The sequence below is a fragment of the Eptesicus fuscus genome, chromosome 17 (assembly GCF_027574615.1).
Source record: "Eptesicus fuscus isolate TK198812 chromosome 17, DD_ASM_mEF_20220401, whole genome shotgun sequence".
Taxonomy (NCBI): Eukaryota; Metazoa; Chordata; class Mammalia; order Chiroptera; family Vespertilionidae; genus Eptesicus; species Eptesicus fuscus.
Genome location: NC_072489.1, coordinates 40,520,394 through 40,548,387, shown reverse-complemented (window position 1 = coordinate 40,548,387; position 27,994 = coordinate 40,520,394). Strand labels below are relative to the sequence as shown.

General features: G+C 50.2%; 2 protein-coding genes across 2 annotated transcripts in view; both read right to left on the bottom strand.

The window, feature by feature from the left end:
- Positions 1 to 61: 61 nt before the first annotated feature.
- Positions 62 to 11,961, bottom strand: ANKRD2 (ankyrin repeat domain 2). Its single transcript, XM_008144139.3, has 9 exons — positions 11,779 to 11,961; positions 5,488 to 5,589; positions 4,344 to 4,499; positions 4,141 to 4,248; positions 2,679 to 2,777; positions 2,234 to 2,332; positions 1,320 to 1,418; positions 1,115 to 1,213; positions 62 to 304 (listed from the first exon to the last, which is right to left on the bottom strand). Exons 1-9 carry the CDS (start codon positions 11,944 to 11,946, stop codon positions 146 to 148), a joined length of 1,089 nt encoding a protein of 362 aa, XP_008142361.1. The 5' UTR covers positions 11,947 to 11,961; the 3' UTR covers positions 62 to 145.
- A 1,435-nt stretch (positions 11,962 to 13,396) lies between these two features.
- Positions 13,397 to 27,994, bottom strand: part of UBTD1 (ubiquitin domain containing 1) — a 57,501-nt gene continuing 42,903 nt past the window's right edge. Inside the window, exons 2-3 of the mRNA XM_008144138.3 lie at positions 15,841 to 16,068; positions 13,397 to 14,493 (exon numbers count right to left, since the gene is read on the bottom strand). Coding sequence (XP_008142360.1) covers positions 14,108 to 14,493; positions 15,841 to 16,068 — 614 coding nt within the window. The 3' untranslated portion in view covers positions 13,397 to 14,107. The remainder of the gene's footprint in view (positions 14,494 to 15,840; positions 16,069 to 27,994) is intronic.

The following is a 27,994-nucleotide window of genomic DNA, read 5'->3' as shown; positions in this document are numbered from 1 at the left end:
CCTTCCCCAGCCCATTCTTGCATTGCTAAGTATTTCAGGCACCGATAGAAACACACATACACGTAGCAAAATGACATTTTTATTTCGGGGGCTTGTGGGTGCCCCTGGGTCTTCCGCAGAGGAATGGCTCAGGTCTGGGGGCCGTTCAGGCGTTTACTGGGCTGGCACAGACTGGGGGGGTCTCCCGCCCACTCTCAGCAGCCCCCTCCAGCCCGTCCTGCTCTGACCCCGGCTCAGGGTGCTCCAGAGCATTCCGGGTGTCAGCTTGCCACAGCTTCACCAGATCCGTGGGAGTCTTTCCAGCCTGGCGGGGGGACCAAGGGGAGATCTGGTCACTGTTCAGAAGTCTGAACCAGGAGGTGCCCTCATCTATACCAGTGGTTCCCAACAGGGAGCATTGGCAGTGCCTGGAGACCTTTTGCTCATCACAACTGGGGGTGGGGGTGGTAGGCGGGGAGTGGGTACTACTGGCATCTTGCATAGCTTCAACATCCCGCGGCGCCCAGGGCAGCCGAGCCCCAAATGCCAATAATGCCAAGGTTGAGATGTCCTCATTCACACCCTCCCCCTATCTTCCTGGCTTTCCCATAATCCCCTTAGCTTTCTCGATTTGGACGGCGGGCGCGGGGGGGGGGGGGGGGGGGGGGGAGCATTCTCCTCCATTCTGTGATTGCTCTGAATCCCAAAGAAGAGCTTGGACTAGGGGAACTGGGATGCTAAGAGCACTCAAGGACCACCAGGAACCAACATGGCGTGCCAGGAACGGGCATGCCAACCGAGGGCTTAGGTTCTTCCAGCTCTGACCCTCCAGGATTTGGGCCTCCCTGGGGGATATTAGGACCCCCTTTGGTCTATTGGGGGGCCTTTGGGAGGTCCCCTAACTGCCCTCCAGGCTGTTTCTCTGCGCCTGCCCTCTGGATATAGACAAGCATAGAGAGACTTGGGAAGCTGGCTGGGCCTGCAGTCCCCAGGGTCCCAGAGAGACTCTCCGCTGTGAAAGAGCTCCAAGGGCAGGCGGGCTGAGTCGTGCTCGGTTGTTTCCTCTGACAGCTCAGCACAGGGCCTGGGTGTGCCGTGCACACTGATTGCCGAATCGGGAAAGGAATGAACTTACCAGGTTCGTGGCCATCATGTCAGCCCCGTGCAGGAGCAGCAGTTTGATGATTTTGTAGCGGTTGAGCCTCACGGCGTCGTGCAGGGCACTGTCCCCCTCCTAGAGCCGGTGTGACACTCAGCATAGCCCCCATTGGCATGTGGGAGCCCCCAGGCTGCCTGCCCCCCTGTGGTGGGGCTGGGCCGGAGAGAGCCCAGACACTCACTCTGTCTTTGGCATTGATGTCCTGGCCCAGGGACAGGAAGTGCTCCACGATCTCCACGTGCCCTGTGCGAACCGCCACGTGCAGGGGGGTGCTCAGCAACTAAGGAGGGAGGAGGCGGGAACTATTGGCTGAAGGGGCCTGGCCTGTGTGGCTCTGGGAAGGGGGTGGTCTTAACTCCAGCCTATTCCTCCCCCAATCCTCGTGCCAGGGCCTGAGCCCTGGAGGGGCAGGGAATGCTCCAGTTCTCCCCATTCTACCCAACGGTCTAGCTCTGAAGCATCACATACCACCTTCTCTGGGGAGCCTTCCATGATTCCCCTCCCCCCCAGCTACGAGCAACTGCTCACTCCTCTGCCCTTCTTTTAGTAATTACAATAGATGTCCTTTATTGAGAGATGACTATGTGATGGGCATGGCAAAAGCTTAGCAAACATTAGGCTTAAGTTTAACAAGTAATTAATTTACATTCATTTCCCCATCTAATCTATACAAGAACTCTGCAATACATTTTGCAGATGAGCAACAGGCTCAGAGGCTATCACTCGTTCAAGGACACATACAAAGAATAAATTTTAAAAAGGATGAATGGATGGATGGATGGATGGATGGATGGAGAGGTGGATAGATAGAAGGATGATGAAAGATTGCATGGATGAACAAATCCTGTATCTTTTGGGTGGTCCCAAAGTCCCCAAAACAGTGAATCTCTTCTCCCTCCCTCTCCTCTGCTCTTCCTGCTCCCATCCCCAGATGATGGCTTCCAAGGGCCTGCATTTGATGGAAATGATCCATCCATGGGCTCTGCAGCCACTCTGGAAACCAAACGTGTTCACTGCTTTCCCTGGCTTTTCTGCCCTTCGCCTCCCACTCCCCGCCCACAGCCACCCCAATATCTGTGAGCACTATTGCCTCACCTTATCTCTCATATTGGTGTCTGCTCCTCGGCTTTGCAGGAGTTTCACCACCTCCAAGCGCCCCCCGCGGCAGGCCCAATGCATGGCTGTGCAATCCAGCTAGAAGGAAAGGATGGGGCCTAATTGCAGAGCTTCAGAGAAGAAAGGACCCTGGGGGAAAGGGCCCAGCCAAAAGGGCAGGGAGGTATCCAAGAGAAGGGTACAGGGAAGGGATGGGGCACTCCAGTGCCTGGGCAATGGGTCAAGCAGAACATAAGAACCCTTGGGACCCATCCAGTCCAAGACAGATTTGCAGAGGAGGAGATGGGGCCTGCCCAAGGCCATACAACCCACTAAAGGTGGGGCCTGGCCCCTGAGGCAGCCTGTCTGTGTCCCAGGTTGGCACACAGAGAGGGAGTCTCGGCCCCCCTCCTGCCTCCCACCCAATACCTGCCCTCTTGCTCACCCGATCCTGAAAGTCCACAGTGGCCCCGCTCTCCAGCAGCTTCTCCAGGATCTCCATGTGGCCCTCCAGGGAAGCTCGGTGTAGTGCTGTCCTGCGGAACTGTCCCCACAGAGACTGTCAGGGCCTGGCCCCTGGCCCAGGCCTGAGCCCATCTCCCACACAAGCTGAGGCTGAGGCCTTAGCCCAGCTTGATTCTGACCCTTGTGTTGGGTCCCCACATCGTCCATGTTTGCCAGCTCCTCATGCTCTATCCAGACTCCCTCCTATGCCCTGCAGACTCCGTCCTTCTCGCTGCCCCAAGCACATCAAGCCAGGCCTTTGCACGGGCTCTTCCCTGTGCCAGCGTGCCCATTTTGCCCTCACTCCCTTGAGTGCTTAATGAAGTCTCGCTATTCCTTCAAGATGTAGCTCAAGTACCATCATCTTCTTGAAACCTCTAGGCCAGCACTGTCCAGGGGCCCAGAAACCCTCCAGCATGGAGAGTGTTCGCAGGCCAGCTGAGGCTCACTTGGCTCTGTTCCCCCGGAGTGCCTAGCCCAGCGCCAGGAGGGGCAGGTGCACCCTGACTACTGATTCAAGGAAAGGACGAACTTCCTCCCTTCCCGATGCAGTTGGCTTTCTGCTTTGGTCTCTTGAAACATCTACTCTCAACCCTCATCTTTTTCTTTTTTGGACTCCCAGTACCTAGCACAGTGCTCTGAGGGAGGAGATGCTCAGATAGAACAAGAGGATTAAGACTCTGGCGTCTGAAGAATAGAAAGGACATGTAGTCTCAGCCGACAATAATGCAGGTTCGTTAATTTGCTTAAAGTGAAAAAGAGGCTGTTTCAAGGAAACAAACAAAATAAAGTATGGTAGGTGGTGGGAACAGTTTGAAAATAGTGCTGATGGTTGCACAGCATGATAAATGCAATCTATGCTGCTGAATTGTACACTTAAAATGGCTAAAATGGCATAGCCCACGTTATATATATTTTATCACAATAAAATAAAAAATTAAAAGAAGTATGATATACAATACAAAAATATATCCTCGCCTGAGTTTTATAGTTTTTTCATTCATTCAGTAAATACTTATCTAGGCACCGTTATTCCATTTGATCCCCATAATGTGCTCTGAGGAAGCAGGCTGTTTCACAGAGGAGGAAACCGAGGCATGGAGCGGTGAGGGGCCTAACTACAGGTCACATAGCAAGGGAGAGGCATTCTTTTTATTTGATTCCATTCCTTTCTTCCCTAAAGAACCACGTGACATTTGGTAGTCTGGATGGGGGTCACGTTGAAAAGGGCCTAAGGATTTAGATAAACTCCTGTGTGAGAAGGACCATCCCAAAACTTCTGGGGACACCCCTCCCAAAGGACACCCAGTGCCTGTTCTCAAAGAGGCCCACCCGTGGGAGGGGTGGGACGGCCACTCTGAAAGGGAGGCAGGCGCAGGTGAAGGGGTCGGTGAGAGCATCACCTGATCGCAGGTGTCCGGGGAGCCCCCATCGGCCAGAAACTTCTCAATGACCTTCATTTTCCCTTCCACGGCAGCTTTCAGGAACGTCTCCTCCTCCACAGGGCCAGTCTGGAGGGTGTAAATGCCATCACCGAGGGCCGCCCCGCAGTGATGCGGGCCCTCCCGGCTCCCCTGCCCACACAGGTATCCTCCCAGGAGCTTACGATCTCCTCGGGCTCCGGAGGCGGCTCCTGGGCGACCAGGGCAGCTCGCTTCTTCTGCTTCCGCTTTTTCCGCAGCTCGATGAGGTTCTGGATCCCACCCACCTCGATGATCTCCCGTCGCAGGTCTAAGGATGTCTTGCGCACACGCTCCTGGCCCTGCATGGGGATGGCCCGTCAACCCCCAGGCCAGGAGCTTGGGGACCCCTGTGTGCTAAGCTGGAGGGGGAGGGTAGGGAGAGCTTTCAAGAGGGAAAGAATCCAAGTCTAGCTCTCCTTCTGGGGAGTACAAAAGCAGATGAGACCCAGACACAGGTGGCTCAGGTCAGCAGGCAAGGGAGGCTTGAGGGAGCTGCCTGGAAGGCTTCACGTGGGGTGGAGGGGTGTGGGGGGAGCTGATGAGGAGGGAATCTCAGAGGCAATTCGTAGCCCAGGCCTTAGAACAGAGTCCGGATCCTCTGCTTCCCGTGCAATTCCACTCGTGTGTGACCATAAAGTAACAGATGACTAATATTAAAAATATGCCCCTCAGGTGTGGCTCAGTTGTTGAGCATCTCCCCACGGATCAAGAGGTCCCAGGTTCAATTCCCAGTCAGGGCACATGCCAGGCTTGCGGGCTGGATCCCCAGTAGGGGGTGTGCAGGAGGCAGCTGCTCGATGTTTCTCACTGATGTTTCTATCTCTCCCTCTCTCCCTTCCTCTCTCTAAAAATCAATCAACACATTTATAAAAAATAAAAGTAATACAGAAACATAAAAGATTTGAAGAGAAAGCCCTTCTCTCCCAGAGGTAACCTCCCGGGGCTCCGTCAATGCCCTTTCAGACTCGCCTCCTATGGGGTCATCCTGCACACGGTGGTCTGGAAACGGGGTTTCTCTCATCAGCAAGATCTCTCCTGTCAGCACACACAGCCTCCCTCAGCCCCTTCATGCCTGCATGGTGCCTGTCATAGGCTCTCCCTTCTCTGGGCTCCCCTGCGGTCTGTACATGTGCAGATTCTGACTCAGCAGGTCCGGGGTGGGGTGTTGACACGCCTGCTCATTGCTAATGTGCTTCCAGGGGGTTCAAGGACCACACCAGGAGGAGCCAGGCCGTAACTGCCCAGCTGGCCTCCGGAGCACAGACACTGGCTTCTCCTCCCACTTACCTTAACCTTTTGTAGGGCCAGATTCGCAGCCCCGTGGTGCTTCTCATCCTCCAGCACCAGCATGTCCATGGGCAGCTGCTGGTGGGCGGTTCCTCGGAGTTTCTGATAAGCCAAGGACAAGACCTGCTCCAGGGCCTGCCTGCAGAGCCCGGGAGGGGGTGGCCTCTCCCCTAACCACTCCGAGGACATGCTCCGAAGCCCTTCTCCTGTGTGGCCTCAGAGCCCTTCCTTTGCCCGTCCCTGACTGGTCCTGGAGGCCCTGGCTGGAGCCGGGCTCCTGGAGAGACCCATCCAAAAAAGGGGGCCAGTTTCAGTTCCCCACCTCAACCCCAAACCCCACCCCAACCCCAACTCCAGCTCTCACTCCTGCCCAATGATGGCCCCGAGTCCCCAGCCAAACAAAATTAAAAGCTATTAAAATGAATTTTCATGAAACTAAATACTAGGTGTACTGGTTAATAATGCAGATTTTGCCAAAACCGGTTTGGCTCAGTGGATAGAGCGTCGGCCTGCAGACTGAAAGGTTCCAGGTTCGATTCCGGTCAAGGGCATGTACCTTGGTTGCGGGCACATCCCCAGTAGGGGGTGTGCAGGAGGCAGCTGGTCGATGTTTCTCTCTCTCATCGATGTTTCTAGCTTTCTATCCCTCTCCCTTCCTCTCTGTAAAAAATCAATAAAAAATATTTTAAAAAAATAAAAATAAAAAATAATGCAGATTTTTTTCAATAGATGGAGTTACACATATCCTATATAATAAAGAGCTAACATGCAAATGGTTGTCACACCCTCACACTGTCACACCTTAACAGCTCAGACACTCAACAAGAGAGGAATGGGGACCAGCCAGGCACAAATGAGCTCGTGGGAGAGGAATGGGGACTAGCCAGGCTTGGCCTGGGAGAGGGACAAGCCGCCCGCCCCATGGTCCCGGGTGCCTGTGGCTGTGGCCCGGGTGAAGCCGCCCACCCATGGTCCCCTGTGGCTTTCCGGGGGGAAGCTAGCCTGGGTCCTGGGTGCCTATGGCCTGCCAGAGGGAGGGAAGCCTGGGTCCTGGGTGTGGGGCGAGGCAGAGGTGGTTAGGGCAGATCAGGCCAGCAGAGGAGCAGTTAGGGGAGATCAGGCAGGCAGGCAGAGGGGTTAGGGGCAATCAGGCAGGCAGGAAGGTGAGCGGTTAGGTGCCAGTGGTCCTGGATTGCGAGAGGCAGTTGGACATTCCCCGAGGGGTCCCGAATTGGAGAGGGTGCAGGCCAGGCTGAGGGACCCCTGCCCTCCATGTACAAATTTCATGCACCGGGCCTCTAGTGTTGATATATATGCGATTTGATATGTATGCTATTTTGTTGTATTGACAACAAGCTTCAAACTTCATATGTCCAATTTTCTGAAGGTGTTAACATCATAGATATTTTTATGCTTAAAAATGTCAAATTTTGTGCCAAAAAAAGAGCATTCGCAGGAAGTTTTAATTCATTACTTTATTTTGAAGAAAAGTGCTGTTGAAAGTTATCGTATACTTTGAGAAGCTTATGGTGAACATGCTCCATCTCCAGATACTTGTGAACACTGGTTTAAATGCTTTAAAAGTGATGATTTCGACGTGAAAGACAAAGAACGTCCAGGACAACCGAAAAAGTTTCAAGACCAACAATTACAAGCATTGTTGGATGAAGATGCGTGTCAAACTCAAAAACAACTTGCAGAAAGATTAAACGTTGCTCAGCAAACAATTTCCGATCGTTTACAAGCAATGGGAAAGATTTTAAAGGAAGGAAAATGGGTGCTACATCAACTGAACGAAAGACAAATGAAAAACCGAAAAGTCATCAGTAAAATGTTGCTTCAACGGCATGAAAGAAAGTCTTTTTTGCATCGAATTGTGACTGGCGATGAAAAGTGGCGTTTGGTGGGATCAGGAAGATGTGGTGTATTATGAGCTTCTAAAACCAGGTGAAACTGTTAATACTGATCGCTACTGACAACAAATAATCCATTTGAACCATGACCAGAATGGGCCAGAAGACACGGCAAAATAATTTTGCTTCATAATGACACACCATCACACACTTCAAAACCAGTTAAGACACGTTAAAAGATCTTGCCTGGGAAGTATTAACCCACCAGCCTTATTCACCAGACCTTGCTCCTTCAGATTACCACTAGTTCCGATCGATGGCACACGCACTTTCTGAGCAGCACTTCAAAACGTACAATGAAGTGGAAAATTGGGTCTCTGAATGGTTTGCCTCAAAACAAGAAAAGTTTTATAGGGACGGTGTCCACAAATTACCTGAAAGATGCGGGAAATGTGTAGCTAGTGATGGACATTATTTTGCCACACCTTCCTGATCCCACCAAATGCAGAGCATTGTCTTCTTTCCAAATCGATTTGGCCTTGCAGTCGATGTTGATGGTTGACCTGGATCAACCCATGATTTTGTGCGTTTGGGATTCTCAAAATAAATCCACTTTTCATCGCCAGTCACAATTCGATGCAAAAAAGACTTTCTTTCATGCCGTTGAAGCAACATTTTACTGATGACTTTTCGGTTTTTCATTTGTCTTTCGTTCAGTTGATGTGGCACCCATTTTCCTTCCTTCAAAATCTTTCCCATTGCTTGTAAACGATCGGAAATTGTTTGCTGAGCAACGTTTAATCTTTCTGCAAGTTGTTTTTGAGTCTGACACGCATCTTCATCCAATAATGCTTGTAATTGTTGGTCTTGAAATTTTTTCGGTTGCCCTGGACGTTCTTTGTCTTTCACATCGAAATCATCACCTTTAAAGCATTTAAACCAGTGTTCACAAGTATCTGGAGATGGAGCATGTTCACCATAAGCTTCTCAAAGTATACGATAACTTTCAACAGCACTTTTCTTCAAAATAAAGTAATGAATTAAAACTTCCTGCGAATGCTCTTTTTTTGGCACAAAATTTGACATTTTTAAGCGTAAAAATATCTATGATGTTAACACCTTCAGAAAATTGGACATATGAAGTTTTGAAGCTTGTTGTCAATACAACAAAATAGCATACATATCAAATCGCATATATATCAACATATGTGTAACTCCATCTATTGAAAAAAAATCTGCATTATTAACCAGTACACCTAGTATATTAACTTTTTCAAGCAGTGAGATTATTTTTAAACTTTTTTATGCCATAAAATTTTACTTTGATGAAACAATGTGATGAGAGATGATTGTTATTTTTTAAATGGCTTACTTGGCAATATAAAAAATTTTCAAATCTATGTCAGATACCAACTTTTTCCCCCTCAGATTTTACTGATCCATGAAATCCTAAAGCATAGAAACTGTTGCTCTCAGGGAACCTAAGGGATGAGAGCCAAAAGTCCTCAGCTTTCAGCCTGAAGTGGACTCTAGTAACCTTATTCTCATTGTAAAAATACAGGTGAAACCCCTTCCCAGTCTCCTCTCCATTTGTAGCTCTGACCTACCTGCCTGGACTACTTCCTTGTTCTCTCTTAAAGGAAAGCGCTCTTTGTGAGGAGCCGGCCCCCCATCTCTGAGGTTCCAGCGCCCAGGTGGGAGGGTGCTGGTCGAGATGGCAGGTTGGGAGGAATGGCGACCCTTACAGAGCTCTCAGCTGACGTTTTCTCATTTCCCACTGAGTTCTGGTGGTACACTTGCCAAGGGTGGTTCTGATTTCCCAGGTCTTTATTTTGGAGGTCCTGTTGTCCACGGGCTTCTCCCTTCCATGTCAGACTTGTGTGGTTTGACGTATCCCCAGTGCTGGCCTCTCCGGAAACACTGCATCCTCTCCCAGGGCCAAGGGGTGACCTCGGGCTGCAGCTACTCCTGTATGTGGGACTCTGGCTGGGATCCGCATGGAGCAGCCAGAGCGTGGGCTTGGATTCTAATTATCTTGGAATCCCCTGCACCTGTGACAGGGCCTAACACATGGTAGGTGCTCAGTGAACGTGGGAAACTTTTTTCTGCCATGGGCCATTTGGATATTTATGACATCATTCGTGGGCCATACAGAATTATTACCTTAAAAATTAGCCTGCTATATTTGGTCAAACATTTAATTAACTCATCCCCCTAATGCCTTGGCAGAGCCAGACCAAATGATTTCATGGGCCTTATATGGCCCGTGGGCCGGACATTCCCCATTGCTGGTTTAGAGAATAAATGAATGAATGAGTGAATGGATGATTGCAGGTGGGCTCAGCATCTCTGTCCACCCCTCAGTCCTCAGTGATGACCTGACCCAGTAAGTGTCCCACCACGGAGCCTCATTCCTGGGCTGGTCTTCAGGACCTTTTTTTCCCCTCCCACCCCAAAAAGCGGGCACAGACTGGACAGAGGCTCTCCTCTGAGGACCCTGCTGGGCTGGGGGCTGGTGGGAACAACTGGGGACTCTAATGTTCATCCATGTCTTACCCAGACTCTATGGCCCCTAGCTTCAGATTAGTCTTTGTGGGCTGGCATGCAGCAGGAACTCAATAAATGCTATTGCATTGGATGCTAGTGTGAGAAGCACAACAAAAATTCCACTTGACTCCATAGATGGCTGTACAGATTGAATGGGAGAATGCCTGTACACTGCTTACTAGTAGCATAGCAGCTGCCACTTGCTGAGCTACTAGACTCCATGGGAAGGCTGGCTCTGCGGCACCCAGTGTCCTGAGAGCCCTGCTGCTATATTTGTTGTGTGAATGAATGGATGAGGACTGCTCCATGTCCCTTTGACTAAGGCCTCTGTATCCAGCATTCCAAAAATGGCACCGTGGCATGATTCACCTGCCTGGCACTGATGCACAGGCCCTTGGGGGAGTGATAAATGGCATTACTGGACTTCCAGGGATGCCCAGGCCAAGACTCAGCAGGCTCGGTCCAAACTCTTCACTTACAAGCCTGCCTTCCCTTCCCTAGCCCTCATCTCTTCTTCCACTGGTGCCCTGATCCTTCCCTCATCCTCACCCCATTCGTCACTCTTCTTTTTTTGAATGGAGTCTACCTCTAAGCTGATTTGTCTTCTCCCTCCCATTCCTGTTAGGGCCAGTCTTTCCTCCTCCAACAAGTCCTTCTTAGGGCTTTGAGTTGCCTTCCTAAAGTAGGTCAGATGGCACCACCCTCTCTCACTCAACAACATTTAGTGGCTCCCCATTGCCCACAGAATAAATACCTCTCTGGTTCTGTCCTGCTTCCCTTCCCAGCCCTAGCTCCTGCTACCAGAATTTCTAATAACAGTCATGCTTTCACTTACCTAAACTTTAGTGCCTGTCTTTTCCTCAGCCTGGAATACCCTTCCAACTCCTGATCTCCACTCACCATTCTTAAAGGCCCAGCTCAAATGCCATCCTGGCCACAGAGAAGTCCTTGAGGGCCCACAGTTGGAATGACTCATCCACCTTTTGTGCTCCTTCACTTCTTCCTGATTTAACACCTCTATTCCACACTCCCTCACTCTGCTTTGTTTCTTAGTATAGACTATGCCCCTGACAGGTACTGGCTAAAAGGAATGCAGGCTGGTAAAAAGGAGGCAGGGACTGGCCTTACAGGTTCTCTCAGTCCTCGCAGCACTTCGCACTTGGCAGAGCAGACTCTAGGTCAAGTATTAGTTTAAATAAAATGAAAAGCAGTGCATGCATATTAGCATAACCAATGGTCACAGACACTGGGGCAGTGGGGGCTTGCCCTGAGTGGGAATGGCTGGGGGAGAGGGGGTCAATTGGGGGAAAAGGAGACATATGTAAAACTTTAGACAATAAAAAAAGAAAAGAAAAGCAGGACAAGCTGGCACGCTCCTCCCCCCATTTCTTTATTCAGAAGAAAATGCAATTGCCCAGAGCCCCATGCTCCCACGGCCTCTCCAGGTGTGGCTGGCAGTCCTGGGGAGACCCCTGCTTCCTTTCTCCCTCTGCTCCCAGTCTTTATTCTTCTTCAGTGACCAACCTGGAGTTCCTCCTGTCTCAGTCTCCCACCCAGAAACTGGGGGATCGCAGGGACCCACATTCCCACATCCCCAGGCAGCTTCCCAGCTGTCTCATTCTGTGCAGCCCGGCTTATCTCAAGGCCCAGGTGCATGGGCAGGGTCTCGGGAGCCCAGCTTGGCTCATTCACTGTCCCTCAGTTCTTAGGGCTGATGCCTCAAGTCTCCCACCGCCAGCCCTCTCCACCAGGAGACCCTCTGGCTGGAATGGAGCCCTAGGGACACCTGTCCTCCTTCCACCACAGGCGTGGCAGCCAGCCTCTTCCTTCCCTTGACAGCAGAGCTGGATCTCCTCAGAACCCCCTTGGGCACCCACACCTCTGCCCATACCTCATTCTCCTCCTCCTGTGCCAGCCGCTCCTCAATAAGCGCTGTGGCGCTCTGTAGCGCCTCGGAGCCCGCCATGGTGCTGTCCATACCCGCTTCTGCAGGCCAAAGAGCCACGGGGGCTTTATAGACCAGGGCACCCACCCCCGCCCTGCTGGGCGCCTTTGCCATGAGCTCACCGGCTCAATTCTCCACCTGCCCCCCTCCCTGCCCCCGCCACCTTCACCCTGGGTAGCCGGAGAGAGCAGGGGGAGGCAAGGACAGTTGCCCCCCACATCCACTGGCCTATGAGAGCTGGAGGGCACAGCACCCCGAGAGCAGGGGCTGCAGGAAGGAGCCTGCTCAGCTTTTACCATGAGTGCTTAGGCCCAGCTGGTCCTTAGCCAGGGCAGCTGGGCTGCAGGAAGGACCCACTGGCTGCCTCTAGCCCTGATGGCAGTGCCACCTGCTGGACGCCTGAAAACTGTGCCCAGCCAGTGCTAATCAGGGGACCCGAAAGCCAAAGTGGGGACCCAAGACAGTCCTGTGTCCTGGGCTGTCCTGTATTCAGGCCCTGCTGGATCTGGAAAGGGGCAGATGCTTCATCCCCACTGAAGTGCCAGGTGGCTGGTGGGGGTCAGGGCAGCTGCCTCCCTCTGTGCACAGTTCGTGCAGGCCTTTGCCTCTCTGGGGTCCCACAGCGCCCCCTAGCAGAGCATCCCTGCATTTGGCTGTATGTCCATTAGTTCCTCATCCGGCTGTGTTAGGGGGCCTCTGCAGGAGGTATAGGGTCTTCCTTCAATAAGGGTCTCAGGAAGCCAGTGGAAGGGCCAGAGTACATCGCCAAGCTCAGATGACCACACCAGCTCGGACTGATCGTCCTTCTCTCCTGTTTCCTGTCAGGCCTCCCTGACTGGGAACAAGCCATGCTCACTGAGAAAGGAAATTACTCCCAACTGGAGAAGCAGCAGCCTGATCCTGCTCAGCCCCATGTTTAACTGCCATGGACACCACAGCTCTGAGGTTCTGTAACACTCACGTGGCCTGTCCTTAGCTAGGCCACCTTATCCAAGATTCCCCTCTCTGCTTATATGCACACTTTCCCCTAAGGAAGCACAGGAACAGCTCCCTTTTTTCTCTGGTCCCCTTGCTGGCAAGCCAACACATGCTCCAAGTTTGTCAGAAATTTTGCTTTAACATCAAGCAAGTGAGCAGCGTCTCCAGGATCCACACAAACCTTAGTCCTGAGGGTCTGGCTCAGGCTGGAGCCAGAATCCAGCACCCTCCTGCTGCAGGAACAGACCGGCAGGTACCTAACACCACCTTCCTGAGATGCTGCCTTCTTCACATCTGTTAGCCCATGGACTCCTCCCAGCAACTGAGGGAGGAGACAGGGCAGGTGGCATCACATCCACTTGAAAGATAAGCGAAGTGGATTCAGAGGTTGAGTGGCTTTTCCTGAAGATCCCTGAGAACACAGGGCCCAGCCACTAGTGTTCAAAGTTTGCTCCACTGTACTCTCTGCTGCACCCTGAGCAGCTGGGAGGCCGGGCACCCACCTTCTCCCACACCAGAACCGGTTCCCAGGCTCCACAGAGCTGCAGGGGAGTCAACCCAAAGTCATAGCCAGGCAAGAGAGAAGGAAGGAGCAAAAGGCTTTATTGATAAATATGCAGATATGTCTGTACACAGGGGCTGCTGTGGGGCCATGACTGGCTGCAGGCACCCCATCGCTTGGGTTACAGCCAGGAGATGGCCCTGTGCAGACCCCTGCCACAGCAGCCCAGCTGTCCGGCCAACCGCCTCATCTCTGCCAATTGTGCTGGGGGCAGGAGAGGCAAAGGTTGGCCTCAGGCTCCCAGCTCCTGGGGCTCATGAGCAGTCCCCTCCCCTCCAGGGCACTGGCACTGTGCCCCGGGCAGAGTCAGGGGGTAGGGGCAGGGGAGGGAGACAGCAGCTGCTTCAGACCCTGAGCAGAAAACCGAGTGAGCACAGCTGGAAGCACCAGATGGCAGATCTGGGCTTCAGGGGCCTCCAGCTGGCCCTCATGGCTCGAACCTGCTGTGGGAGACGGGCAGGGTGGAGGGCCCCAGTTTTCCTTTCTCTGACAAGGTTGGCAAGGCCTGTGTGGCAGCACTGCTTCCTGGGTGCTGGGCACTGGTGGCCCACGGTGGCCCTGGGAGGCAGGTCCCTTTTAGGGCTCGCCCAGCAGCCAAACAGCAGGGAGGCACCCCTCAAGAAAATATCAGCTCTCAAAGGCAGCAGCAGGGAGGGGCCTGGTGCTCCAGCCCGGGGGCCTCTCAGCCCCGCAGAGGCCCTCCCTGGCCTCTCTGCCCAGGGGTCCGTAGGCTCCTCAGTCCTGGGGTGGTGGGGGCTGGTTGATGATGACCTGGATGACAAAATCTTTCTGGATCTTGGTTTCCTGGAGCCGCGTGCGGTCTGTGAGCAGCTTCCCAGAGAAGAACCATCGCTGCCAGGACGGCTCGATGCCCTCCTGGGCGTGCAGCTGCCTCTTGAGCTGCCCCACTGTGTCGGGCAGGCTGGCGCTGAGCCTCACGTCCTTGCCCGTGGAGAGGCGCACCTTCAGCGGGAACTCACGGCGGACGCTGGGTGTGGGCTCCGGGGGCTCCACACTCTCCTCCTCAGTGTGCTCCAGCAGCAGGTTCACGGGTGGCGACAGGCAGTAGATGGGCAGCTGGTAGCGATTGCCCAGCTCATCGTAGCATTCACAGAGAGTACCTGTGGGAAAGACAGGGCTATCAGAGTCGGCTTGGGGGCTGAATTTTATCTCCACAAAAGATCCGTATGTTGAAGTTCTAAACCCAATATCACTGTATTTGGAAACAGGGGCCTATATGAGAGTAATTAAAGTGAAACGAGATCATTTGGGTGGGACCCTGATCTGGCAGAATTAGTGTCATTATAAGAGACACAAGAATGCTCCCTCTCTCTCTCTCTCTACCATGTAAGGAAAATGCAAGCAGGCGGCCATCTACAAGCCAGGAAGAGAGCTCTTGCCAAAAACTGATTCCACCTGGCACCTTGGTCTTGAGCTTCCCAGCCTCAAGAACTCTGAGAAATAAGTTTGTTGTTTAATAAGCCATTCAGTCTATGGTATTTTGTTATAGCAGCCCAAGCAGACTAATACACTTGTCATGGCCACCCACAGTCCCAAACCCACCCTTCAGTCATGTGTCCCTGGGAGAGCTTGGAGGAGCTCAAGGTATAGTCAGGAAGACCTGGCTGGCATTCTGTCTCTACCAGATACTGGTTTGTACAACCCTGGCAAATTATTTAATTTTCCATTTGTTTATTCAACAACATTCCTGAGCATATGTGCTGGGTTTAAAAGAATGATGAAACAGTACAGGCCCTGCTCTTCATGTCTTGACTGGGGGTGAGAGGGGGTGGTGTTGTACCTAGTGAGCCTCAATTTCCTTGCATGTACAATGTACTGCATGTAGAAATATATTTACTGTGCCCTGAGCACCTACTGAGTGCTAGGACTAAACTAAATGATGTTAGGGTAGCTCACTGAATCCTAACAACCGGCCCATGAAGTAGATATACCCACTTAAAGTCACTGAGGCTTGACATTCGAGAAGCTCCTAGCTCAAGGTCACAAAGCAGGGGAACACTCATGTTAAACCTAGGTCTAAGACTCTATAGAGTTCTACCGTTACCCCCTCTTTACACAGTCCCACGGGCTGTTATGAATGTAAATGAGGTAACGCAGAAGCTTCTAGTTCAGTGCTCAGCACATAAGTACCCAACAGAAGGTTGGTCCCTTAGGTGTTCTGGGATCTCAGAGCACCCTGAGTAATCCTTAGCCTGCTCTCAGCACACTTTGAGGTTTGCTGGTGCCTTTCCACTCCCTCACTGGGCAAACAGGGCCTGTGTCTCATTTTTCTTTGTGCCCTCACTCCTGGTCCTGCTCATAAGGTCTGCTGAATGAACAAGTGGATAGCCACACCCGCCACCCACCAGCTTGGATAGCAACTCCTAGTGTGGCTGACCACCCTCTCCTCCACACAGCGCTGATGGCCCCGCCTCCAGCGGGGACCAAGCCCCGACCCTGGCGCTCACCATGTGGCAGGGTGATGCTGGCTCCATCCAGGATGGCTTGAGCCAGCTCATGGTCATTGGCCTCAGCCGCATAGGCGGCAGCCTTGAGGGCGTCCCAGATCTCCTTGCGGCCCTCGAAGGCAGGTGCTGTGTCCCAGAACTCATCCCGCTTGCTCCGCAGCTGCCCGTCCGTCATGGGGTAGTCGCTCTTCCACTTCAGCCGCTCCTTCTTCAGGGGCTCATTGCGTCCTAGGCAGGACAGAAGAGGAGGCTCAGCACCTCTAAAGCCAGGGCTGCAGTTCACCCTCTGCCCAGCCCCCTCATCCTCAGGCCAGGGCCAGGACCCACTGCCCAGCCCACGCTACCCCATTGCAGTGGCTCCTAAGTATTTAGTCTTTGGGTCTATCCTTGGAGTCAGGGAAGAGTCTGGAAACTGCACACACCCAACCTGGGGACGTAAAATACTTCTATCAGCAAGCATATACTGTTCTTATTGTTGTTACTGCTGTATTGTAACTGATTATAAAGTACTACATGTTCAGTACTTTTTAAATATAGAAAGAATACAGATGTGTAAAAATATTAACTGTCACCGTTTATGGAGCCAGTTTGTGCCAGACCAAAGGCTAGGCACTTTAGACCAGTGGTCGCCAACCGGTGGTCCACAGACCACTGGTGGTCCACAGAGGTCCGAAAGGCTGGTGACCGCTGCTTTAGACCCATTATTCATTTGATCCTCAAAATAACCCAACAGCCCTGACCGGTTTGGCTCAGTGGATAGAGCGTCGGCCTGTGGACTGAAAGGTCCCGGGTTCGATTCCAGTCAAGGGCATGTACCTTGGTTGCGGGCACATCCCCAGTAGGGGGCGTGCAGGAGGCAGCTGATTGATGTTTCTCTCTCATCGATGTTTCTAACTCTCTCTCCCTCTCCTTCCTCTCTGTAAAAAATCAATAAAATATATTTAAAAAAAATAAAATAAAATAACCCAACAGTGAGGAAACTAACACCCAGAGAGGTTGTTGTTTGTCTAAGGCCACGCAGGTACCAATTTAACGCAAGACTTTCTGGCTCCAAGGCCACCTTTTGACTATGTCTATTCCATTCTGCCATTGCAGAAAAAGATTACTCAAGAATTCCATCATTCAGAAATAACCACTGTTGACACCTGGGCATATTTCCATCCAGCTTCCTTTTCTCCATTTTTCTCAATATAGTTGAGTTCATATTATTAAATATTTTATATTCTTTGTTATATAAAGTATTTAAAATGTTTTCTTGGCAATAAACAACTTTCTGTCTATTTCACATTTATATTACTGTCAATGTATGTTCCCATGATTTAAATTATAAACAATTTTAATGACTTGTTATTTATGTTCCACCATATAGTTACAAAGAGTATTTTTTTAACATAATCATAACCAATGAACCCAAGAATCCTGCAGCATCTGAAGAAGCAATACAAGTCGTGTTTTTTCTTGTTTCTTGGCCGCAACTGGCCTCCCAGACAACACCCCACCACAGTCAGGGCTGAGCAGGAGCACCTCTCACAGGCTTCCGGAGGCTGTCATCCCAAAGCTGAAGGCAGAAGGAGCCACAGGAGTGAGGTCTAAAGTACTTGGCCCCTGACCTAGCCGGTTTGGCTCAGTGGAAAGAGCGTTGGCTGGGGACCGAAGGGTCTTGGGTTCAATTCCGGTCAAGGGCATGTACCTCAGGTGTGGCTCGATCCCCGGCCCTGATCGGGCCATGTGCAAAGGCAATAATCGATGTGTCTCTTTCACATCAATGTTTCTCTCTCTGTGTCTCTCTATCTTTCTCTCTTTCTCGCTCTCCCCTCTCTAAAAATCAAAGGAAAAATATCCTCAGGTGAGGATTAATAAAGTACTCGGCTCCCACTCTAACTCGGATCCTGCATGAGGAAGACTGGACTAAAGCTGGGGGCTACCGCTAGGCTATCCCCACTGGCTGGGGCAGAAAAGGGGGGCTCTTCAGGGGAAGAGAATGACTTTCACTGTCTACCAACTGTGTGAAAGAACCCCAGGTAAGCACTTTATTTATGTACATTATCCCATTTCATCCTTGCAGTTGCCTCAGGTGGCAAGTGTTATTGCTATTTCACAGATGATGGGACAGGCAGAGAGATTAAATGACTTGCCTGAGGTCACACAGTAAATAACAGAGTGAGGGTTTCACCTCATGTTAGACTGAATCCACAAAGGTCGGTTTGCAGATACCTGTGCAGGCAGAAAACTCTTGACCAGACTTTTAATTTAATTCAAAGTGTCCCTGGGTTAGCAGAAGGAAATGCAAATCCTCTTTGTAGGAAAACAACCTCAAACCAAGCCTCAAATAATTCCCGAGATAAAGTTCCAAGGAAAAGAAATAATAAGGTCACAGTTTCTTGGTTTGTTTTTGTTTTTTTTTAATCAAAACATACAAGGAAACAAGGCAATATGAGACAGAGCCAGCACAAATAGCAAACAGAAGAATCAGACTCAAAAAATTTCAGATATGGGATATATCAGACACAGATTATGAAATACTGAGTTTAAGAAATAAGAGACTCTTGAAAATATGAACAGGGAAAAAGAGATAATAAAGAATGACCAAGCAGAAATTAAAAGAACCGTATAGACTTCTAGAAATGAAAAATATAATAACTGAAACTCAGATGGTCTGACTTTATTTTTAATCCTCACCCAATTAAATTATCTTTTAGTGAGAGAGGAAGGGGAAGAGAAAGAGAGAGGAGAGAGAGCGAGAGGGAGAGGGAGAGAGGAAAACATTGATCGGTTGTCTCCCACATTCATCCTGATTGGGGATCAAACCCACAACCTTTGGTGTATAGGATGATGCTCCAACCAACTGAGCCACCCTGCCAGGGCAGATGGTCTTATTTAAAAAACTAATACCTTTAAAAAAAAAAATATATATATATATATATATATATAAAGAGCCAGGGTCCGTAACATCCAAAATGAATGAACGGACAACCGAAAACTGGAAGTCAGTCCTACAGTCAGTGGTGTGGGTACCGTGGCAACCCAGGGAGCTGTGGATCAGGCTCGGAGAGAGGCCCGGAGAGAGAAGCAGGGTCTGATCCTCAGCCTCCATGGCAGCTGTTGTTCAGCCCTTGCCTTTCTTTCTCTCCAGGCCTTGCCAGCGGCCGCGGGGGCTGCTGATTATCCCCGCCTCTCTGATCAGGCCCGGAGATAGGCCCAGAGACTCTGACTGGCATAGAAACTGACCAATCAGAACCAAATCTGGGTGAACTGCGAGGAGCCAATGGCTGCCTAGGAGGCGGAGCTTTTAACACTGACTGCCATAGAAACTGACCAATCAGAACCAAATCTGGGTGAAGTGCGAGGAGCCAATGGCTGCCTAGGAGGCAGAGCTTTTGATGCTGAATGGCATAGAAACCGACCAATCAAAACCTAATCTGGATGAACTGTGAAGGCAGAACCTAATGTGGGGGCTGAGGAGGGGTTTTAAGGGCAACTGCTGTTTGGTGTAAAGTGTAAGAAAGTGGTTCAATTTTTTAATGACCAGTTTGGCAGTATAGTCATATGGCTGGCTATCAGTCCAGATATAGGGATTATGTATTTTTGTCTGCCAAGTGCATCTCCTCCTGCTGAAAAAGGCTCCCCCCGCCCCCCATTTAAGCAATCCTATCCTATATAACCTATTTATACTAATAAAAGGGTAATATGCTAACTAGACCGGGTCGACTGGCCATCTTCCAGACGTCCGACTTCCTTCCGGACAAAGCCATGGTGGTGGGAGCCAAGACAGAGGCAGTTAGGGTGATCAGGCCTGCAGGGGAGGGCAATTGGGGGCGAGACCAGGCCGGCAGGGGAGGGCCATTGGGGGCAAGATCATGTTGGCAGGGGAAGGCAGTTGGGGGTGAGATCAGGCCTGCAGGGGAGGGCAGTTAGGGGTGAGATCAGGCCAGCAGAGGAGGGCAGTTGGGGGCGACATCAGGCTGGCAGGGGAGGGCAGTTGGGGGCGACATCAGGCCTGTAGGGGAGGGCAGTTGGGGGCGACATCAGGCCGGCAGGGGAGGGCAGTTAGGAGTGATCAGCCAGGCAGAGGCAGTTAGGGGCAATAAGGCCGGCAGGGGAGAGCAGTTAGGGGCAAGATCAGGCCAGCAGGGGAGGGCAGTTAGGGGCGATCAGGCAAGTAGGCAGATGGGTTAGAGGCAATCAGGCAGGCAGGCAGAGGCAGTTAGGGGTAATCAGGCAAGCAGGCAGGTGGGCGGTTAGGAGCCAGCAGTCCCAGGTTGTGAGAGGGATGTCCGACAGAGATCAGGCCTCAACCGGCAGTCAGACATCCCCCAAGGGGTCCCCAATTGGAGAGGGTGCAGGCTGAACTGAGGGAGCCATCCTATCCCACCCCACCCCCCGTGCACAAATTTTGTGCACCAGGCCACTAGTATATTTAAAATATATTTTTGTTGATTTCAGAGAGGAAGGGAGAGGGAGAGAGAGAGAGAAATGTCAATGATGAGAGAGAATCATTGACTGGCTGCCTCCTGCACGCCCCCTACTGGGGATCGAGCACGCAACCTGGGCATGTGCCCTTGACCGGAATCGAACCCAGGACCCTTCAGTCTGCAGGCCGATGCTCTATCCACTGACCCAAACTGGCCAGGGCTCTGACATTTTTAAAACAGAATTTCCAGGAGGATACAATAGGAAGAATGGGGATGAAGCAATATGCAACAAGATCATAAAGATGTCCCATTTTCCTCCAAACTGATCTATATATTAATGAGATCCCAATAAAATTCCTAACTGGGAGGTGTGTGTGTTTTTCAAGGAACTTGGCAAGCTGATTCTAAAATTTATACAGAAGAACAATGATACTCTTAGAGAAAAATAAGGTGGGAAAACTTGCACTACAATTATTGACAGTTATCATAAAGCTATAGTGAGTGTAGCACTGGAACAAGAACAGACAAATGGGCCAGTGGAATGCAATAGAGAGCCCAGAAATAGACCAGGCATATACAGAAATATGCTTCAAGTAAGAAGGAACACTGACGGTAAGGGCGTGTGTGTGTGTGTGTGTGTGTGTGTGTGTGTGTGTGTGTGTGTGATAGATGTGAATAATATTATAAGTATATATATATATATTGGCTCTGCCCCCAGTTCCTGTTAGTATTTTGTCTTTGACCCGGTTCCTGACACTGAATTCCTAAAACCCTCATAATTTCCTGAGTGATAGGAATGTCTGATACAGATCTCCTAAATTGCTTGGAATTTCCTAGGTAACACAAGTGTCTTTTTTTTTTTTAATTGATTTTGGAGAGAGGAAGGGAAAGGGAGAGAGAGATAGTAACATCAATGATGAGAGAGAATCATCGATCGGCACCTCCTGCATGGCCCCTATTGGGGATCCAGCCCACAACCTGGGCATGTGCCCTGACCGGGAATCGAACCATGACCTCCTGGTTCATCGGTCAATGCTCAACCACTGAGCAACACCAGCCGATAAGTGTCTTTTGTTTTAATGAGGAAACTCTGGTGGGATCCTGGATGAGGGCTGGTCACCAGAAAGATCAAGCCATGGTAAGTTTGGAATTTTCAGCCATGCCTCCCTTCTCTGGAGCAGGAAGAGGGGTTGTAAATTGAGTTAATAATTGATCATGCCTTAAGTGGTGAAGCCTCCATAAAAATCCCTGAAGTATGGGCTTTGGAGAACTTCCATGTTCGTGAACACATCCATGTGATGGGAGGGTGGCCCACCCCAAGTCCAGGGACCAGAAATTGCTGTGCTGGAGACACTTCCAAATCTCACCCTCTGTATCTCTTCATCTGGCTGTTCATTTGTATCCTTTAAAATATCCTTTGTAATAAATTGACAATAGTTAGTAAACTGTTTTCCTGGGTTCTGAGAGTCGCTCTAGCAAATTATCAAACCAAAGGAGGGGGTTATGGGAACTTTCAATTTGTAGCCAAGTTGAAAAGAAGTTGTGGGTAACCTAAAGTGGAGGGACTGAGCCCTTAACCTGTGGGGTCTGTGCTAATTCTGGATAGTAAGAGAACTGAAAATTGTAGAACACCAGTTGGTAGCCACAGAGAATTGCTTGGTGTGGAAAAACACCCACAACAACTATCATCAGTGTGAGCAGCAGAGGAGAAACCTGAAAGAGTTTTCTTAACGTGGACTATTGATGGTGTTGGAACTAAGGGTCTCCATTTAGGAACGCATTAAACAAGATCCCTACCTCACACCAACCATAAAAATCAAAACCAGATCAAATCAAAGGTTTAATTGTAAAAGACAGAGAAGAGGCACTGGTGAAACCGAAGATTAGTTCTGTCCACGTATTTTTTTATTTTTTTTTTGGAAGTTTGGCCCAAAGGTGTTTCTGCCTGGATCCTTCTTCATGATTTATGACTCCTTTTCTCTTTGGTCCTTTCGTATTGATGACTCCCTAACAAGAGTTTTGATCCAGCAGGATTCACAGTCTTTGTTCAGTGACACCTTCAGGGACCTCTGGGGTGTGGTATGTCTGCCCCTCCACTCAATGACCCCAACCTCGGGAGCTTTTTAACTTCTTGAGTTGACTTGCATTGCTTCCTTCCTCTGTGCCAGAGGTCAATTCTTACTGGTAGACATAGATGGAAGCCTATGTCTGTCTGCTGCTCCTATGGGAAGAGGTTAGGTCCAGCTGATGAGCCACTCCTGATCTGCTGAGGGTTTAGAAAGCTTGTCGGCACTGTGAGATCAAGAGCACCCAGGTCTCTTCTTCCACAGTGGGACGAAGCTGAGCCACCTGGTCATGCGTGAAACACCAGGCACCTGGAGGCAGTCCTTTTTGCTCAAGCTCCAACAAATCTTACCACTACATTTAAAAAAAAAAGAGCAGCCAATTCTAAGAAACACTCTTTCTAAAGAAGACACTAGGCTTCGGGGCATCTGTTGTTCCTGCTTAGATCCCACTCCCTTTAATGGTCACAGTTTGGTTCTGTTCCTAACAATTAAGTTGCTGGACTGCTGACTCCAGGACACCGGAAGTGTAACTGTGTATTATGCATGCATCTCGCTCTCTCTTTAAAATAAACATAGCCCTGGGGAGTCACCTTTCAAAGTCATCATCTCAGGAGGCCATGGATACCTTAAGATGCTTTGCTCGAATATCTTGCCTTCAGGGTCCCCTCCCCCTCCACACTGACAGCAGCACCCTTTCCTGTCATAGACACACTTCTCACCCAGGGATGGACACAATGCCTCTCCAAGTATTACAGCATCTGCTGCTACCAAGGATACAATGCTTTAAAAATTCCTAATCTGCCAAAACCGGTTTGGCTCAATGGATAGAGCGTTGGCCTGCGGACTGAAGGGTCCCAGGTTTGATTCCGGTCAAGGGCACGTACCTTGGTTGCGGGCACATCCCCAGTGGGGAGCGTGCAGGAGGCAGCTGATCGATGTTTCTAACTCTCTATCTCTCTACCTTCCTCTCTGTAAAAAATATATTTAAAAATTCCTAATCCTGCACTCTGGTCTTTTTAGGCTGAAAACACCAGAAAATATTAGAATGGGATGGTGGATGGTGGGAAGGGGGAGAGGTTGATGCCAAGAAAAGGGCAGCAGGCCTTTGCCAGTGTGGTTGGGCATCATCCTGTGCACCGGGATGGGGGGACTGGGGGGGGGGGGGGTTGCCGGTTCCATCCCCGGTCAGGGCACGTATCTGGGTTTCAGGCTCGATCCCCAGTAGGGGTGTGCAGGAGGCAGCCGATAGATATTATGCTCTCACCTCTCTCTCTCTCTCTCTCTCTCTCTCTCTCTCTCTCTCTCTCTCTCTCTCTCTCTCTCTTCCTCCCTCCCTCCCACCCGTCCTCTCTCTCTCTAAGAATCAATTTTAAGAATCTTTTTAGAAAATAAAGAAAAGGGGAGCAAGAGCCCAGCCATGCCTTCTCAGCTGGCATTGCATACTGCAGCCAGCAGGGGGCAGCTGCAGCACCTCTGGGCCAGGTGCTGGCTCTTCATCAGTGAGTCAAATACAGCATAAAAATATCCAGCAAAGTTCTTCAGGCCCAAGGCAAGCATGTAAAAGAGACATACCAAAATGTCTGGATCTCTACACAATGATGCTGACAATCTTAGGCACAGATACAAACAAAGAAAAGGAAGCTTTTTATCCAAACATAAAAGCAAATTGATGATTTTAAATTTCATTTCGTTAAAAAGAACGATGTTTTATAGTTAGTGAGTTAAAAAATATAGACATTGGAAAGGATGTGAACACTCTTATACGCTGAACAAATTGGTATGAACTTTTTGGAGGGCATTTGGTATGTACCCAAAAACTTAAAAATGTACATCCTGCCTGGCTGGTGTGGCTCAGTGGTTGACCATTGACCTATGAACCAAGAGGTCACCAGTTTGATTTCCAGTCAGGGCACATGTCTGGGTTGTGGGCTTGATCCCCAGTAGGGGGCATGCAGGAGTCAGCCGATCAATGACTGTGGTTTGGCCTCGAGATATTTCTATCTCTTTCTCCCTCTCCCTCCCTCTCTTTCTCTAAAAATCAATAAAAACATATTTTTTAAAATATGTACATCCCTTTGGCTCAGCTATTTAGTTTCTAAGAATGTATTCTAAGAAAATAATCACAAGTGTGTGGCAAAGGTCTATCTACAAAGGCATTTAACTCAGCACAGTTTTAAACAGGGGAAAGCTAGAAACAAACTAACTGCACACACCCAGAGAAAGGCTAAATAAAACCTGTGCATTCGTGGCAAAAAGTCTGTGATGGGGTGGAAGGATGCTGGGTAACATAAGATGTCCAGAATACTATGTAAAAAGGTCATGGAACAGCACATGCTTTGTGCTCCAGCTTTTGTTTCTTAAATAAATAAATAAATAAATAAATAAATAAATAAATAAATAAATAAAATCATGTATTAAAAGACTGGAAGGACTTATACCAAAATGCTAACTGGCTATATCTGATTGGCAGTTACAAGTTTTGGGGTGGGGGAGTTGCTTATATTTTCCAAGTTTTCTACAACAAGCCTTTGTTACTACTAATAATAATACAATGAAAGTTGCTAACAAGGAAAAATGGTACATCAAGTCCCGGCGGAAAAACAGGACGAGTTTGGAGAGCTGAGTGAGGGGGTTTGAGGGTGGTGAGGATCCGGAAAGCTCAAGGTCAACAGCCTCTAAGATTTCAGTTGCTGGCAGCTCTGAGTGACTGTCCAGGGCCAGGACAGGCTCCGCTGGTTTCAGCAGCAGGAGCATCTAGTAGCTTCTACTTACGTCTTCACCTGTCCTAGATAAGTTCCAGGTCAAAGACAGAGTAACAGAAATGGTTCTTATCCCTAATGAAGTTGACAAAAGAGAGATTTTAAAAAACAAAAGATCATTCTGTAGTCAAGGTACACACCTGTAGTGGGAGGCACAAAACTCCCACGACAATGGTGAGCTTCTGTGATTGTGATGGGAAGGAACAGCAAAGATGTTTGTGACTGAGCAGAGAATGTATGTTTCTGAGTAGAGAGGCAAAAGCTGCGGTCTTGAAGGATTGTCCAAAACACCACCTGCAGGAGGATCTCCTGGAGTGCTGATTAGGAAGGCAGATTCCAGGGCCCACTCATACTCACTAAACTGGAGTTGTAGGGGCTGGGCTGTGGTATGTAAAAATTCTGACTGAAAAAGCCCCTTGAAAACGCAGCAAGGCAGAAGTGGAAATGGCAGGCTCTTCCACACGTGCACGTAAGTTCGTTCAACAGACCACCTCCAAAGTTGCTGCTGAGAGCAGATTTGGAGAGTAAAGAGGCAAGACAGCAAGAGGGCACACTGTCTGGGTTGGGGGAGGATAATGATGGTAGACGCTGTGGTTTGGCCTCGATAATGAATGGTGTCTGGCCATACCACCCCAAGGGAGTGCACTTGAAAGAAGAGGGGGAGAGAGAACTCTAAATGCCTTTGCAACATGCCTAGAGCTGGTGTGCGTTTCTGAGCGTGCATGTGTGCGTGTGCATGTGCGTCTGCGTGTGTATCTGTACTCCCAATACTTGATTCACTCTGCTGAATTCAGAAAGAGGGGATCCTCAGAAATCCACAGAAATTGACAGGCCCTGGCTGCTTCCCTCTGAAGAGCCCAGGGCCTCACAGCACACTTGGCCCAGTGCAGGTTTTCAGCCAGTTGTCTGCTGAGTTGAAAATGGAACTGACAAAGGCACCGTGAATGTGAATGGGGTGAGGAGCATGGTGGAGGAATTACAACTGAGAGCAGAAGTGGGCAGGCAGGGGAAGCAGGGGAAAGTGCATGAGGGAGAAGTCAAGCAGTCCCTTCATTTCTTGATCTCGGGCCCAAGAGATCCTTATTGTGGTGTCAGGGACTGGCACAACTGAGCCACTGGGATGTGACACTAACTCTAAGACCAGCCAAGGGAACCAGAGATTTCCCAGGACAATAAGTCCATTCAAGCCAGGAGACGGCCCTATTTATACCTGCAACAATCCCTAAGCTCTGTTTTCACACTCAGTTACCAAGCTCCATCCCCAAGCCCCTACTCCAGGGATAGGGCCAACAATGTCCTCCCCAGAAGTACTGGTTACGTGACAAGTCTGGCCTTGCTCTAGCTCGTGTGAGAGATGAGGCTCCAGGGAAGAGAAGGCAGGGACAAGGGCCTGCCCATCCCAACAGCCTGGGCGGATTGAGCCTGTTGGCCTAGATGCAGACTCCTCTTCCCCTCACACCCTGGTAGTCTCAGCTGGAATGCAGAAGACTGGAGGGTGTGGCTAAGCATGGCACCTGGCGAAGGGGATAAGTGGTCAGGAAGACTAGCAGGCCCTAAGGAGGATCAGCCCAGCTGGGGAGAGTACAGCCAGAAGAAGTGAAGCCCAGGTAATCCCTTCAGGAAGCATGGTATTTATAGTTAGACTTAGCCCAGGATGACCCTCAGAGCCTAGGTAACCTTCAAAGGGAAAAGTGCTGGCCCAGCTCCTCTCAGCTGGGGCCTCCCCACGTGGCCTCTTTACAGTGTGTGGGCCCTTCTTCCCCATTCATTCCCTCTGGCCCATCTCCAGAGTTCAGGGAGAGAAAGAGGTGGAGCCAGTTGCTAAGTGACAAGCCAGGCTTCCTAAATTGCATCCCCTCACGGAACGTTGGGTCCCAGGCGGCCCAGGGCAGGCTGAAGGACTCGACTCCAGGTTTCTCTGGGAGCTCTGTACTCAGCTCTGTGACGACACTCAGTCCAGGGCAACTGCAATTCTGGGCAATGATCTTGTTTGTCTCCCTGAGGCTGGGACCACCCCCAGTTCATCTTTGGGGTCCTGGAGACAGGCTCAGGGTCTGGCACGCAGCAGGACTCAAGAACTATTTGCTGAATGAATGAGTGAGTGAATAAAGTGAGCAGGCAGTTTAGGAAAAGGGGGAAGAGCTGGAGAGGGGAGACCAGAGGTGGGGGAGGCCAGATGGAGCTGTCTGGAAGAAATCCCTGTAGGGAAGAGAGGGAAGAAGAAAGGAGGTGATGGAGGTGGAGTCCAAGACGGACAAAAGCAGTGAAGAAACCTGTGGAGGATGAGGGGTTGGATGTCAGGAACCACACCCAGTGAGGACCTGGAACTTTCATGGCAACTGGAGAGATGGAAGTACAGCCAAGAAAAGTAAACCTAGCCAGGCCCCCTGCTTCGGTGTTTGTGGGTGTGGACAAGGGGCACACATAACCTTGAGACAGTGTGCGCTTTCTCTGTGCTTGCACACAACGCACACATTTACTGAGGGGAGCAGGGACTTCATCTGTTCTCTGCCCTGTGCTTCCTGCCCAAGGCCCCAGCGTGTGTGGCCAGGCAGGGTGAAAGGGGGAATGGGGTATGCCAGGCTGGGCACTAACCAACTCTTCCCTTGACCTGAGCTGACTTCACCAAGCCGTCCCTGTCTTATTTCCTGCTTGAAAACGGGCCTGTCTCATCTCGCCTACCAACAGAACCCCCAAATCCTCAGGGTCGACTCTAGCATCTAACCTGCCATACAACCAACAGCTAGCTCCTTTTGGAAGCTGCTGGGAGAGAATACTACTTCATAGGTAGAGTTCAAACATCAAGTGTTTAGAAAATTCCTGCACTTCTCCTTGTTTTAAGTTCATATGAATAAAAATAAAAATGCAGCCATTCCTTTCTTGTAATGAATATATCCCCACCTTCATCATGCACTGC